The 17429-nt window shown below is 37.1% G+C and overlaps 1 protein-coding gene across 4 annotated transcripts in view; it reads left to right on the top strand.

Moving 5' to 3' along the window:
- daam1b (dishevelled associated activator of morphogenesis 1b) overlaps positions 1 to 17429 on the top strand; it is a 148276-nt gene that overhangs the window by 73045 nt on the left and 57802 nt on the right. For all 4 annotated transcript variants that reach the window (XM_079831402.1, XM_079831400.1, XM_079831401.1 and 1 more), the window contains exons 2-3: positions 5163 to 5435; positions 13626 to 13715. In XM_079831402.1, the coding sequence (XP_079687528.1) occupies positions 5253 to 5435; positions 13626 to 13715 (273 nt within the window). In that variant the 5' untranslated portion in view covers positions 5163 to 5252. The remainder of the gene's footprint in view (positions 1 to 5162; positions 5436 to 13625; positions 13716 to 17429) is intronic.

Here is a 17429-nt window from a genome sequence, read left to right as displayed (position 1 = left end):
AGGAGTGATTGCTAATGAGAGACAAGCGCGACACACGGCTCGAGAGCAGTGGAGCTTTTATTATGCCAGCTTTTATTATTGTTATCATATTAGATACATTTCAGTGGATTGAAAGTTATAAAGTTATAATGCTACTCTGTGCGTTCGCTCTGCGGCTACTATGAGACACTTGTTCACACTGCAGTGAGCTATCAATATTAGGCATGGTAAAACATGGTACTCGCTGTAAATCAAGAAAACGAGACTTAAACAATAAGACTAACTGTGTTGAGCTGTACAACAATGATTCATTTTCTGCTCACCTGTCTAATAAAACATACATTTGCTGCATTCCAGGCAGGTTTTTGAGTCCGTAAGTTACGACTTCAAACCCCGACTCTCGACTTTGTAGCGGTCCAGACAAAGTCACGCCAAACTGCCTGAGCGCAAGGAATTGTGGTAGCTAGATCCAAAAAAAAGCACAAGATCAGGCACACTGTGAGCTGACTAGCTAAACATTGTATGTCTAATTTCGCTCTGCTGAGAAATTGTACATTACATTATTTATTTTTTATAAGCATGATCGCATGTTTGCATGGTCAAGTTCAGGTTTACCTATGCCCAACATTTCCATGTGGCGATATACTTAATATAATACATAATGGTAATACATAATCGTGTGTGTATTATTTATCATTATTATATTATTATTAATATAAACAGACTTACACACCCTCCAGGAACTTGCGTTCTGCCAGTGAGCGACGCCTTGTGGTGCCATACCAGAGAGGCATGAAATCGCTGTCACGGACCTTTTCCTGGACCGTTCCCACCTGGTGGAATGACCTGCCTATCTCAATTCGTGCGGCCGAGTCTGTAGCCATTTTCAAAAAACGTCTAAAGACACATCTTTTCCAGCAACACCTGACCGATCGAGAATAGCACTTATCATTCTATTAATTGTCTGTCTGTCTAATTTATTTATAAAAAAAATAAATAAACTGTTCTGTGCTAGATTAACTGAGACTTGTTACAGCACTTGCATATTGTTGATATTGTTGCCCTTGGACTGCTCTAGCTGCTTCTATTGCCCTCATTTGTAAGTCGCTTTGGATAAAAGCGTCTGCTAAATGACTAAATGTAAATGTATGACTTTCATAAACACTGCATCCGTAGGGGCTGCCATTGTTGTTTCGCGGGCTATGTGGTGTCAGAGTGTGTAACTGGGAGCACATCGATCTAGTACGAGTTCACGGGTGGGAAGTCTTTAATGTAGCCTGATAAGCCACCGTTGGCAGGGCTCAATCTGAGGGGCGGGATAAACGGTTGTCTTTCAAATTCCCTCTGCACGCAATAGGATAGCGCTACAACCAACAAGAGCAACGAAGAAGGTGAAGCGGAGCTAGTTAATAGATTAAATGTTTGCCGTATCCAGTCGGCAAACCTCCGAACACAGCTTCCTTTCTTAAGAATGACTTAAGTGCCGTTCTGTGTTCTTTTCTCAAAGAAAAGCTTAACTCCAAGTCTTCCAAAGTCGCGGCCGAAGCCAATTCGAAAGACCGCTGTTCGCCAGCTTCTTTGTTTACAAGTAGCACGCAGAACCGCCGCAACTCTGCCGTCATTATGTTAAGCCCGCCCACGACTCTGTACACAATGTGATTGGCCTGACCAGAGTTTTTTTTTTCCAGCTCGCAAGCCAACGGAGAGTTGCTAGACTACCCTGGCTGCAAATTAGATTTGCTGCTGCTAGGGTGCATCTAGATTTCTAGGCTACCTTTAATGTATTTTAAAATGTAATTTATTTCTGAATTTGAAATTGCTCCAGTCTTTAGTGTTACATTATCCATGCCTTTACTGTAAATTTTGAGCAATTTAATACATCTTTGCTGAATTAAAGTATTCATTTCTTCTTCTTCAAAAATAAAAAATCGTACTGCATCTTGCATGTTTATCTCACTTGCATCCTCAGGATGAAATATACAGTATTACATGCAAAACCCATAGAGATTTAAGTTCTAGTTGGGATTCGAGCGACTCTAATTCCAGGGAGGGGCAGCTGGGAATTCCACTGTGGCAACGGACTGGCGGAGGGGCGTTACGTTCAGCTGTACTCCAGCTGTGTCGATTTATATTGGTGACCGACAGGCGGTGAAGGGGCATCGGTGCCAGACTCACCCACTCAATGGAAGACTTGGCTAGGCGCATCTATATCTCCACCTAAGTTTTTTGAAAACACTTTCTCTCATTCACTTTATTTTTTTCTCCTGAGTTCCTCATTCCTTGTTTCTTGTTTTTTCCTAGAACAATACTCGATCTTCTGTCAGGTTTTTATCTGGAATTGCTGGACCGTTTTCCCACACTACATTTCTCAGTGACCTCAGGGCAGCCATCTGTGATCAGAATCATCTTTCCTGGCCCACAGGGCTAACTCACTTTGTCGGCGCTGAAATGCCTCACAGGTGTTTGCACACACCTGCACGTCTGTATGCTTCTCTAAGGCAGAGAATCTTGCTGGTTTTGCAGATTCTAAGTTGTGACCGTTGTGTATTCGTTGTTCAAAGCATGTGTTGTTTATGTGTCCACACCCAAATGTAAAGCCGTTAAGACAGCTGATGGCCCTTCTGCTGCCGGCCTTGAGTGGCAGATGTTACTACACAGTGGATTCTGTCGTACACACATTGTTCTTATAGCAGTTGTTCACACTGCATTTTTGGAAATTTTTGGTAACATGAGAGGCTAGTCTTGAATTATTGAGTTTATTATAGAATGGCAAAAGGGTCAATGATATGACACTCTTTTTTTGGTTTAATTTAAATGTATTAAAAAAAACAAAACAAAATAAATATGTAACTTGTACTGCACATACAATGACTTGAATACACCTCTTCAATGATGAGCATGTTTGTATGTTCTGAATTAAAATTCATTAAAAAATTTGGGCATAAAATAGAAATATCATGGTGTGACAACTGTCCTGATATAATAAAAGGGAAGGAATTTTAATTCTTAAAATGAAAACCTTAATTAATAATTTGGCATAAGCCTATTAGCCTATAGACATTAGCCTATTATTATTTATTTTTTTAATTCCACTTATTAATATTTTGTGTAAAAAAATGAAAATTTTACATTCAAAAGCCCCCCCCCCCCACAAACATCAAAGTCATGTGCTCCAACCAACATGCAATAACATGCAGAAAAAGAACATAAAATAGGACAATATTTAAAGATATTTATGAAAGGAATAATTGATGACAGGCGTTGAATTATTAGAAAAATAATAATTGTGGCCGTTACTTTATTATTACATTATTTTTCAACAATTCAATAGGTTGGACTCGATTATACTAAGGTACCACACCTCATAACATTGCTCAGATGATGTATTTCAAGACATTTGTCAGGTTTTTGTTGCTAAAATCTAATGTGATTTCCGTACATAATAAAACATAATTTTCATGGAAAAAACATGGAAATAATTTGTATTTTTTATCCTATTATTTACTATTTATCACAGCTTTCCATTGATGTATGGTTTGTTAGGATATGACAGTATAAGAGCCTAGAAATCTAGACGCACAAAATCTAGCAACTCTCCGTTGGCTTGCGAGCTTGAAAATCCAAACTCTAGTCAGGCCAATCACATCGTGTATAGAGTCGGTGGGCAGGCTTCATCGCATAATGAGTTGCGACGGTTCCGCGTGAATTCCCTGCTACTTCCCGGCTAACAAAGAATGGCACTGAAGTCATTCTTAAAAAAGGAAGATGTGTTCTGAGTTTTGCCGACCGGATGCGGCAAAAGTTTAATCTATCAACTAGCTCCACTGGTGGGAAAACGCATGGGACTCAGCCACAACCCACTTGAGATTGTCTCACCTCTGATAGCGCTCTGGTTGGTTGTAGCGCTATACTATTGCCTGCAGAGGGAATTTGAAAGACAACCGTTTATCCTGCCCCTCGGATTGAGCCCTGCCAGTGGTGTGTTCCCAGACACAACATCTTGATGTGGGTCTGGCTTGTCAGGCTAAATATAAGATACAACTATTTGAAAATCTGGAATCTGAGGGTGCAAACAAATCTAAATATTGAGAAAATCGCATTTAAAGTTGTCCAAATTAAGTCCTTAGCAATGCATATTACTAATACTATTTTTATATATATATTTATATATCTTCATGGAACATGATCTTTACTTAATATCCTAATGATTTTTGGTATAAGAGAAAAATCGATAATTTTGACCCAAACAACGTATTGTTGGCTATTGCCACAAATATACCCGGCGACTTATGACTGGTTTTGTGGTCCAGGGCCACATTTGGCGAAGTGTTATGGAACTGTAATGCGATCAAGACCTGACCTACTACTTTAGCGTTTCCCTGAAAATAATTGCACACCTTAGAACGTTCATCAACCAATCAGATTCAAGCATTCAAGCATGCCTCGTACACTCTAAAAAAAAAGGTTCTATATGAACCTTTTTTTTTAGAGTGTAGTATAATAATGAATAATTCATGATATTTATAAAAAAAATTCAATGTAACATTTTTAAAATATATTTTAGTATATTAGAATAAATCAATTTTTATATCTAACATTTTAATATATTATATTAATTTCCAAGATATTAACACGTTTAAAAAAAACAAACATTGTTTTTACATCTTGTAAGGTTTTTTTTTTCTTCTCCATTTTATTTACTGTAAACACTCATTGACCCAATTGTCACTGACCCAATAAAGTAATTTAACTTTCAGTCTTTGTCCTCATATTTGTCAAGTTTTGATCTTATGAAAAGCTTTGTATTTGTGTTTGTGGTCGCTGGAACCCAGGATTGCTTTCTATTGTCCTAAATATAGATGTGGCCCTACACATGTGGATGCAAGCTGTGTTAATTTGCAAGCCTCTATAATCCTATGTAGGGAGTGATGCATTGTGGTCCATAGTCACTCCTGTGATGTGGTTAGTTGGAATGAGCCAATCTGATGATTACATGCACGTTATGAGACTACTTGTGGTGTCGACTAGGCTTAGCGGAGTCTTTCTGTGCTGATGTCTTGATTCAGAGTTTTCGATTAAGATCATTGGTTTGTTGCCTGGAGTTTATCAAGGCAAATGAAAGTCTTTGTCCTGAGAAAAGATCTCATGGCTTGACCGAAGATTCTCTTTCTGTCTTCCCACAGGGCTGAGTGACCCAAGCGTAGCTCTCACCTGGGGGAGGACCAGCACTCCCTCATTCCCATCATCCCTTAAGCCCCCACTCTGAAGCAGCCATGGCGCCACGGAAACGCGGAGGCGGAGGGCATGGCGCGTCCTTCTTCTTCTGCTGCTTCCAGAGCAGTGACCACCCAGAGATCACCTACCGTCTGCGGGAGGACTTCGCCCTGCAGACCATGGAGCCCGCGCTGCCCATCCCCAACTATGACGAGCTGGACGCCATGTTCTCAGAGCTGGTGGTAGGTGCCTTCTTTCTGTACAGTTTTATCACTTCTGATTACTGTCAATGAAGACCAATGAATCTGACATTGTTAATTATAATAATAAACTTTAACAAACCTTAATAACAAAAGTTCCTTTCAGGAACAGACAGAATTTATCACTTATATTATATTATATTATATTATATTATATTATATTATATTATATTATATTATATTATATTATATTATATTATATTATATTATATTATATTATATTATATTATATTATATTAATTATGTTATATTATATTATATTATATTATATTAATTATATTATATTATATTATATTATATTATATTATATTATATTATATTATATTATATTATATTATATTATATTATATTATATATTATATTATATTAATTATATTATATTAATTGTATTATATATTTATATATTAAGCTCTCAAAGGCTGCATTTATCTGATCAAAAATGCAGATACAAATCATTTAATACTGTGAAATATTAAAATTTAAATAAATCTGGAATTATATTATTTTAATTATATTATATAATAGAATATTATATTAATTGTATTATATTATATTATATTATATTCATTATATTATATATCTATATATTAAGCTCTCCTAGGCTGCATTTGTCTGATCAAAAATACAGATAAAAAACAAATATTGTGAAATATTAAAATTTAAATAAATCTGGAATTATTTTAATTATATTATATTATATTAATTATATTATATATCTATATATTAAGCTCTCCTAGGCTGCATTTATTTGATCAAAAATACAGATAAAAAACATTAATATTGTGAAATATTAGAATTTAAATATATCTGGAATTATATTATATTATATATTATATTATATTATATTATATTATATTAATTATATTATATTATATTATATTATATTATATTATATTATATTATATTATATTATATTATATTATATTATATTATATTATATTATATTATATTATATTATATTATATTATATTATATTTATTATATTATATTATATTATATTATCTATATATTAAGCTCTCCTAGGCTGCATTTATTTGATCAAAAATACAGATAAAAAACATTAATATTGTGAAATATTAGAATTTAAATATATCTGGAGTTATATGATATTATATTATATTATATTATATTATATTATTTTATATTATATTATATTATATTATATTATATTATATTATATTATATTATATTATATTATTAATTATATTATATATCTATATATTAAGCTCTCCTAGGCTGCATTTATCTGATCAAAAATACAGATACAAATCATTTAATATTGTGAAATTTTAAAATTTAAATAAATCTGGAATTATATTATATTATATTATATTATATTATATTATATTAATTATATTATATATATATATTTTAAGCTCTCCTAGGCTGCATTTATCTGATCAAAACTGCAGATTAAAAACATTAATATTGAGAAATTATTAAAATATTAAAATAAAAATAAATCGGGAACACTACAAAAAGGTTCCATTTGTTAACATTAGTTAACTAAATTAGTAAACTAACAATGAATAATACATCTTAAGCGTTTATTAATCTTAGTTGCTGTAAATTTAAGCTTAAATTTTAGCTCAGAGAGGTCCATTAAAAATATTATCAAGATAAAAAAGAAGAGAATTTATTTGAATTAGAAAACTTTGTCTTTACTTTCACTTTTGAACAATTAGATGCATACCTTAATGTACAAAAGCATTAATTTATTTAACAAAATATTGTAAAAAAATAAAATTATTGTCCCATTCATAATGATTTATTTATTATTTATTTATTTTCCATATTCTCAGTGCTTCCTTGTTTTGCTCTCTAATTTAGGGTAATTAAAGATCTTTAATTGATCATCAAATGTGCTGTCTTTAATCTGAGCTTGAATAGAAATGGCAGCACTGTGGCACTCGGCAGACTCTGCCTCTCTCTCTCGTCTTCTCCTTCATCCCTGCCAGCTTCCACTTTGCACATCAATGGGCCCCATTGAGCGGCCCTGTGTCTTGGACTGCACTCCAGAGTAATTGCTTGTTTTTGGTCTGACCCGTTCTTAACCTCTCTTTCCCTGTACTTGGGTTCGAATTGATGTACAACACAAAGCAGCAGCAGTTGCTCTTTTTTTTCACAGCCCTCACAGAAAGATTTCATGCTCTCAGCACGCGCCATTCTGGCAAGTCATTGTTGAATTTGTGAACCGGTGTTGCGTAACTGGCAACCTGCCTCCTTATTCACATGGCTTTACATGACAGGAATATTATGTTTTAGTTGAAGATACCTGGCTAATTATTTGAAGTACTGTAGCTGACTTTTATTCTGTTTATTTGTAGGTTATTATGCTAATGTTGCTTCATGTCAGAGCTTGGCAAAGTCTTCTTACAAATGAATCATATTCAGCACACTGAGGACATTAGAATTACAAAAATACACTCAGAACAAAAGGGGCTTTTCAGGATAAAGGGAAAATAATGAGGTACATGAAGGGAGTTTCCATGTGATATAGCTATGATATGTGTCTTTTGTCAGGGGATTAGATTAGGTCTATTGTATTACGATTGGCCCCAGATACAACATTTGAGTCCAAAATTATTGCATTATTATCCTTTTATGGCATAGAATTAAAGCGATAGTTCAACCAAAAATGAAAATTCTGTAATTTACTCACCCTCATATTTTTCCAAACCAGCAAGACTTTTTATTTGGTTCAATTAAGGATGAACAAATAGTTACAATGGTAACAGTATAAATAATATATACTGTATAGTGTATATGTATACACCGACCAGGCATAACATTATGACCACCTTCCTAATACTGGGTTGGTCCCCCTTTTGCTGCCAGAACATCCCTGACCCATCGAGGCATGGACTCAACTAGACCCCTGAAGGTGTTCTGTGGTATCTGGCACCAAGATGTTAGCAGCAGATCCTTTAAGTCCTGTAAGTTGCGAGATCGGGCCTCCATGGATCGGACTTGTTTGTTCAGCACATCCCACAGATGCTCAATTGGATTGAGATCTGGGGAATTTGGAGGCCAAGTCAACACCTCAAACTCGTGCTCCTCAAACCATTCCTGAACCATTTTTGCTTTGTGGCAGGGCGTATTATCCTGCTGAAAGAGGACACAGCCACCAGGGAATACTGTTTCCATGAAAGGGTGTACATGGTCTGCAACAATGCTTAGGTAGGTGGTACGTGTCAAATTAACATCCACATGGATGGCAGGACCCAAGGTTTCCCAGCGGAACTTAGCCCAAAGCATCACACTGCCTCCGCCGGCTTGCCTTCTTCCCATTGTGCATCCTGGTGCCATGTGTTCCCCCAGGTAAGCGACGCACACGCACCCGGCCATCCAAAACCTGATTCATCAGACCAGGCCACCTTCTTCCATTGCTCTGTGGTCCAGTTCTGATGCTCACTTGCCCACTGTTGGCACTTCCGGTGGTGGACAGGGGTCAGCATGGGCACCCTGACTGGTCTGCAGCTATGCAGCTCCATACGCAACAAACTGCGATGCACTATGTATTCTGACACCTTTCTATCAGAACCAGCATTAACTTCTTCAGCAATTTGAGCTACTGCAGCACAATTTGGCGCTTGTCAAACTCGCTCAAATCCTTACGCTTGCCCGGTTTTCCTGCTTCTAACACATCAACTTTGAGGACAAAATGTTCACTTGCTGCCTAATATATCCCACCCACTAACATGTGCTGTGATGAAGTGTAGATTGATATATTTAAATGTTGCGCACAGGTCACATGAACTACATTTATGCCTTTTTTTGAAGCTATGACAGCTCCAATTGCACAGCTATTTTCCATCCAAAGTTGCGAATTGCATCTATGTACGAAAAATTAGAATATTGCATAAAAACATTTATCGCACCATATCCATCTCATAGAACCGATATCCCAAAATGGGAATAAAAATATGTGAATGGAAACCGCTTGTGTAATTACATGGAAAAGAGTGGCAGCACATTCTTCCAAATTTCTCTATTTGTGTTCTTTGTATCCAAGAAAGTCATACAGCGACATGAGGGTGAGTAAATAAGGACAGAACGTTCATTTTCAGGTGAACTATCCCTTTGACGTCTGTTTAAACCATGAAGACACAGATAATGCGGTTTATGGCTTCAGTACACCATTATAGTGTAAACCACATAATAAATGACATCTTTTACTTCAACTCTTTTCATTGGTGTAATCTGAGAGTTATGCTACTGTATTCTCCATTAGTGCAAGTTTATTTTAATCAGGAGTTGATTTGACAGCTCAATGACTTACTGTATAGTCTACAATAGAGAGTTCATGTTCTACAGTGGACGTTTTCCTCATTACGAGTGCTGAAAGGATTGCTATGGAGCATTGATAGATTGATGCAAACGGCCCAGGCTTTAATGTTTGTTCTGCGACTGAACGCTGGGGCTTGATGTGGCGTGTTCGATTCAGATAAGGCAAGGTGTGGTTTTCTGCATGAAGGAAACATCCTGGTTGTAGTCTGGCTGCCCTTGACTGTAACGAGACACTGTACGCGTAGTTTCTTTATGCGTATGTGCCGGGGTTGTCTAGACTTCTGCTGACTGTGCAGCTCGTTTCCGTTAAAGGCTGGGGGATTCGCAGGAACACGAGAGATGGAAGAGACACCAGGCCGGATGAGAGGAACAGCAGCTCTTCCTCTCCTGCATCCCTGTGGAGCACCAGGGACATCACTGTCACCAAGAGCTGCCAGACAGGAAGCCATTACCAGATTTGGCAGGCGGATCTCTGAGTAGCATTACATGCAGGGATTCACAGTGAAAGATGGACGCTGAGCGGACTCTTTATTAGCTTCTGCTGCTGAAATGGGCATATCGGTGGTGCATGCTTTCCATTTTAAATAAATACTGTTCTGTTAAACGTGTATTCATAAAAGAATGCTGAATTACCTTGATAATAATAAGAAAAGTTTCTTGAGCAGCAAATCATCATATCAGAATGATTTCTGAAGGATCATGTGACACTGAAGACTGGATTAATGATGCTGAAAAGCTTCACAGGAATAGATGACCTTTTTTAAAATATATTAAATCAGAAAACAGTTATTTTAAATTGTAATAACATTTTACAATATTACTGTTTTTACTGTATTTTTGATCAAATAAATGCAGCCTTGGTGAGCATTTCATAAGGGATAGTTCACCCAAAAATGAAAATTACCCCATTATTTACTCACAATCAAGCCATCATAGATATATATGACTTTCTTCTTTCAGAAGAATACAATCTGAGTTATATTAAAAACTATCATTGTTCTTCCAAACTTTATAATGGCTGTGAATGGCAGTCCTGGTTTTGAAGTCCATCCATCATAAAAGTAATCTATACGACAGGGGCCTTCTGAAGTAAAGCGATATAAAATATCAATTTTTAAAACTTTATAAACTAAAATACACTATATTGCCAAAAGTTTTGGGACGCCTGCCTTTACATGCACATGAACTTCTTAATCCGTATGGTTTCATTTGGAGTTGGCCCACCTTTGCAGCTATAACAGCTTCAACTCTTCTGGGAAGGCTTTCCACAAGGTTTAGGAGTGTGTTTATGGGAATTTTTGACCCTTTTTCTAAAGCATATTTGTGAGGTCAGGCACTGATGTTGGATGAGAAGGTCTGGCTCGGAGTCTCTTCTCTAATTCTCTTATTCTGTTGGGTTGAGGTCAGGACTCTGTGCAGGCCAGTCAAGTTCCTCCACACCAAACTTGCTCATCCATGTCTTTATGGACCTTGTTTTGTGCACTGGTGCGCAGTCATGTTGGAACAGGAAGGGGCCATCCCCAAACTGTCCCCACAAAGTTGGGCGCATGAAATTGTCCAAAATGTCTTGGTATGCTGAAGCATTAAGAGTTCCTTTCCCTGGAACTAAGGGGTCAAGCCCAACCCCTGAAAAATAACCCCGACACCATAATCCCCCCTCCACCAAACTTTACACTTGGCACAATGCAGTCAGGTAAGTACCATTCTGCTGGCAACCGCCAAACCCAGACTCATCCATTGGATTGCCGGACAGAGAAGCGTGATTGGTCACTCCAGAGAACACGTCTCCACTGCTCTAGAGTCCAGTGGCGGCGAGCTTTACACCACTGCATCCGACACTTTGCATTGCACTTGGTGATGTAAGGCTTGGATGAGCTGCTCGGCCATGGAAACCCATTCCGTGAAGCTTTCTACGCACTGTTCTTGAGCTAACCTGAAGGCCACACGAAGTTGGAGGTCTGTAGCTATTGACTCTGCAGAAACTTCTGCGCACTGTGCACTTCAGCATGCGCTGACCCCACTCTGTGATTTGTTCCCAATTGTTTCCACTTTGTTATAATACCACTAACAGTTGACCGTATAGTATTTAGTAGTGAGGAAATATTGCACAGATGGCAACCTAACACGGTACCACGCTTGAATCTCATAAATCAATATATCATCTCATTTATCAAAGATGTGAGCTCCTGAGAGCAACCCATGGAAGTGATTGGAACACTTGAATTCAATGATTTAGAGGGGTGTCCCACTACTTTTGGCAATATAGTGTATCTAGCACTATAGTTATAGTCTCCTATAGTGTACACTACAGGACTCTATAAGATACTATGGGAAAATCTTGCCGTTTTGTGTCCCTGGAGGACAACAGAAATGGTGCTTTATGATGGGGCATTTAGTGGGGAAACACCCTCATGTCATGAAATACTGTTTCTGGTTGTACACTGATTCAGTTGCATGTTTAAGTGAATGGATTTCTCTTCTGTATACATTGTAATATGAATATTTTTTGTTTTTGTGTGTGCAAGTGGAAAATCACAGTGGAATTATACGTTCACATGGGACTCCCATGTCGAGAGCAGCTAACAAAAAAACCAAAGCTTTCTTTGTGGGAAACCTACACCCACTCTTGAGGACAAACCACAACACAGTGATTGTTGTTGTGTAGCTACATGCTATTTCAAGGACAAAACAAAAGGAAATTAAGTGGCAAAAGTTTATATGTAGTACATTCATTGCCAAAGCCGTTGATTGTTCAATCATCAGTCCTTCAGCGTTTCCAACAGGATTGAGCAGAATTCACAATGAATTTTGATGAATTTGAATTGAATTTACTGAATTACAGAGAGGAATTTACTGAATTACAATTTACAGAAATTCAACACAATCACAGACTTTAAAAATACAGTAATGTTGTGAAATATTTATTTCAATTTAAAATAGTTTTCTATTAAAATATGTATTAAAATGTAATTTATTCCTTATTATTTAGCATCATTACTCCAGTCTTCAGTGTTTTCAGTTTCTGATTATTATTACTATTGAAAAAAAAGTTGTGTTGCCTAATATTTTTGTGAAAAATGTGATAGATTTTTTCTTTCAAAAGAACATAATTTACCTGGAATACAAATCATTATAAATGTTTGTACTGTTACTTTTGATCAATTTAATCAAACTTCTTTGAAAGAAAATGTACTGCAAATTCATTGCCAACATACAGATTTACCACACACACACACACACACACACAAAGAGAGACCCAAACATTTGAACGGTAGTGTGTACTACACTTACAATAGTTCAATTATTAATGTTTTTATACTTACATTTTTAAATATGAATTGCTATCTTAATTCTGTTTGCCAATTTATTTTAAATTCAGCAATGACGCAAAACCCTGGCATGTACGAATACCATTGGTTTGACGTACATTAGTTAAGAAAAAACTTTCATTGACTGAGATGTATCCAGTGTGTAATCCATATGCTTCATATCTTTTGTGTTTTTTTAAACTCAAGTCAAACAAAGTTCAAGTCAACTTTATTTATTATCATTCCAACCATATATAAGTATACATAGTGGAAAGAAATGTCATTTCACCAGGTCTGCAGTGCAAATCACCACTTAGTCTTCTATCGCAGACGTTTTCTTCTTTTTCTGTCAGTGTCCTTTCTGCTGGAGGATGGGAGGAAGTATTTGTGGGTAAGGAGAAAGTTGAAAAAAAAAAAAAACATTCTGTGGTTTCCACATGCTGTTATCATTGGTTTGTGGGTGGATATTGATCCTGCCTCCGTGCCTCGAGGGATTTACAGTTTGTTTTTGCCATGTCCAGGTTCAAAAATATCTAATCTTTCTTTTCTCTTTCTGTCTTTTTCTTTCATTCAGGATGAGCTGGACCTCACAGAGAAGCACAGAGAGGCCATGTTTGCCTTACCAGCAGAAAAGAAATGGCAGATATACTGCAGCAAAAAGAAGGTTAGACCTCTCCAACATTAAGCCATAGTGTGTGTGTGTGTGAGTGAGAGTCATCCTCAGTTGAAAGTTCAATGCACCAGATAACACTGTCATCCTGTCAGAACGGTGTTTAACATCTCATATATCAAAGTGCTTAACGTAATCACCTCTCAGTCTGAAAGAAACAGGATTCCGACTTAATGCCCCTTATCTCTTCTTTCCCTGCTTTAAAATCTATTAAATGTTTCCATTGATCTGTTCATTATCAATTACGTGTCAGCAGAACTTTTGGATAAGTGGATATGTTAGACTTCTTAAAGACAAGATGAAGAGACTTTCTCTTACTTTGTTCTTAGCCGATTCATACCAAAGCCACCTGAAACAAAGCACATGCTGTGCTTTAGTATATCCAGTTCGTTGCTGCGGAGAGAATTTGGCTGTGTATCAGACGGTCTGTTCCACTGGGTGTTACTTTCATCATCCAAGAACTAAAAAAACGTGACTCACGAGCTGAGATAAGATATTTGTGAACATGGATGGAGTAGATTGAGTCCATCAACACCAAACACCAAAGCTTCACAGTCCTATAGCTCGTCCTCGTCCACGTTATTTTACATATGTATACACTGTAAACCCTAACTAATAACTAAAATAATTAATCGGTTTGAGTAGAGCAAATTAGTTCAATCAACTTAACTTTTATGAGTATTTAGAAGTTTCTTTTTCTTTTGAGTTCTCAAAACTGGCACATTTTAAGTCATCTGAATTGTTTCATTGTTTTGCGTTTTATGAACTTGTTTCTTTTCATTTAGACTAACTTAAATTAGACTTAAACTGGGCTGGGATTTCTATTTCCCAGCATGTTTTGCCCATGAAACTCAAAAGGGAGAGTAAATGCTAAAATTAAGTGTTACATAATGTTTTTGTGCAAGATTTATGTTAAGTGGGAGATTTTGTAGTGTTTAATGTTTTGTTATACTAGTTTCTGCTATGTGAGTTTTTTTTAGAGGGTTTCCATCATGGTGATGAGTGGAGCATGAGCTTAGTTTGAGAACAGATTTGTTAACTGTTCTATATTGCCGTACTCTTTCAGCAATTGCTATGTTATGCTAATGCTATCAAAGCATTGTGTTACCAATTAGCAAGTTAGCATTTACTGAGTTAGCTTGTTAAAGCTAGCCAAGTTTCCACTACAAAAAATATTTAAAGGGTAACTAAACCCTATACCAACTTTTTTAGTTTATGATCTGTAATACTGGGGCTTTATTAATGCTGTTCATTTATTTGAGTAAATGTTTTGACATTTTTTTTTCAGGTTTAAAGTGTTTTAATTCTATAAAATATGGTGTAAAACCGCCAAAGTGCTGCCCTCTTAAGGCTAAATGGTGGTTACTTCAGTTGAATTTTCCTATTGGACGTTGTAATACATCGTGACGTAGGATGCGCCCCTGGCACGAGCTCACCACGCCCTCAGAAATGTCTCCCCCAATCACATGATGAGAACGGCTTCACTCCAGTACCTCATGTTACATGAAGTAGAATCATTATGAATGAAACTTACTTGACACTTGCTTTAACATTGTAATGAAGAAAATGCGGTTAAATAATGCAGTTGTCAGTACACGTAAGGCTTTTCTTGCGATATTATTGCCGCCCGTACAGATAATTTTCATGCATGAGATGAGCTTTCAAACCCTGACATGCAAGTGGTTGCCGCGGTAACGAACAACAATACCGTAACGTGCTGGCTGTATATAGTCTAACTTTTATTTGAGGAAATCTGTTTATAATAGGCTATTAGGTTTGAACTTATTGGTCCTGCGCTGCTTATTGATTCAGTTAATTTGAATGAAAGTACATTGAAATGCAATACATGTATCTGATCTATTTTTAGTGGCATTCAGTATAAGGATTTGACTGTTCATAGATTAGGTCAGTTCTCTTGCGCTGCTGCTTCACTAGCATCGTCGGTATCGGGACTTAACGCAGTTTGAGCCAGCGGCTCGCATTGATAAGGCTCTGGGTCTGTGTCCACAGACAATTCACCCTCCTCCACTTCATGCGAAGGTAGGAGAATGACCGCTCTGTTGCATTCTCCATCTTTGCGACTCGTGAGTCAGACAGCTGTCAATCAATCCGTCACCGCGGGTCTCAGGTGCACGCCCTCCACTCAGTCCCGCCCTCGGTTCGTCCCCTCTGTCTCCGCTGGGCTCTGCCCACTTTTCCAGCATTTATCAAATATTACCAGTGGGTGGAGTTAAGCGCTGAGCTGGGGTTTAGTTACCCTTTAATTTGAGATTACGTGATAATTTTAAGTTGAATGTATGAATTAGCTTACTCAAATATTTCAAGTTAAGAGCAATTAAAATGTATAAAGTAAAAATCTGCAAGTTCAGCTTAAACTGTGAATTTCTTAACTTAAAAAATTTGATGTAACTGATTACCTAAGTTATGCCAACTTATTTGGGTTTACAGTGTACGATCACATATGATATTGCTTGTTTCTGCAACTTCTTCGCATGTGCTTTGATCAGGAGATTCAGTACTCTTTCAGAAGATGTGTCATGACACCCCTAGTGTTCAACAGTGGAAACTGAGAAGTATTTTCTCACAAATAACGGAAGTGTTTTCTCACCAAGAACTGAAAATTCTGTTTGGCGGTGGAAGAGTTAAATGCTAAAAAGCGTTCTATATAAAACAAATTAGAGCAAATCTTCTATTTTTTATTTGCAATAATAGCTGGACATTTCATTAATACATAGCTATGATCAACAAAGTAAGAAATTGTGACAAACACTAGACACTGGCCCTGTGCCATTGAGCCACTGTTAAGCCATGCACGATGAGTTTGTCAACTTCAAGAAAAGGCATTAGACTTGATTGGTTTGTGATGAGAACGGAGGAATTTACTGTGTCCTTGTTGTATTTTGAACATTTGCCATAGGCGAGGTCATCACACGGGTCTGCTGTTCCCACTGCTTGATTCTGTCAGTTTCCTCTAGCTTAATGTTTTGTTAAAAAGCAAATCCTATTTTATGAAATCACACTTATTCATTTATACTGGAAATCGCTGCATGTTTAGGAATGCAGGGTACGGTGAGGCCAAGTTTACCATTTATCCTCGGAGAGCAGAGAAACGCTGGAGGGGTGGGTGGTGTTTAAAATTACATCAAACCCTCCATGATGCCACAAACATAAGTCATGCCAGCCAGTTCTTCTGATGTGAATCCATGTGTTTAACTCAAGACAGCACGAGCACTGAAACCGGGCGCACATACACAGTCAGTGACAGTGGGTGGTCGGCGGTTACCTGCCAGTGATGCGACAGCAATACAGTCAGGGTGATAGAAAACACACTGAAGTGGCAAAATCCTGCAGGTCTATAAACTGTTTGTTCTTCGTTAAATGTTCACACTGAAGTGTAAAGACCCACTGCATCTCAGTAAGCACACTGTAGCTGCGTCTATTAGCTAAACGTGCTATTATGTGCTCTATTTATTAAAACATTTGTTCTATAGTTATGCAGTGCACTCAGCCTGCTGGCATTGTCATGTGACCTACAATGTCAGACACATTGCAGTTCATTAAAATTGACAAATATGACACCTCAACTGGGATAGTACAGGGTTGGCCAGATGTGCACATCAGTGGAAGCAGTACGTCAACCAGGCAAGGCCGTTACCATTTCTTAAAAATTGGAAGGGACCAAATTTTGTTGAAGGGACACAAAATCAA

This window comes from Gobio gobio, assembly GCF_949357685.1.
Source record: "Gobio gobio genome assembly, chromosome: 12".
Taxonomy (NCBI): Eukaryota; Metazoa; Chordata; class Actinopteri; order Cypriniformes; family Gobionidae; genus Gobio; species Gobio gobio.
This window is presented reverse-complemented; position numbering and strand designations above follow the sequence as displayed.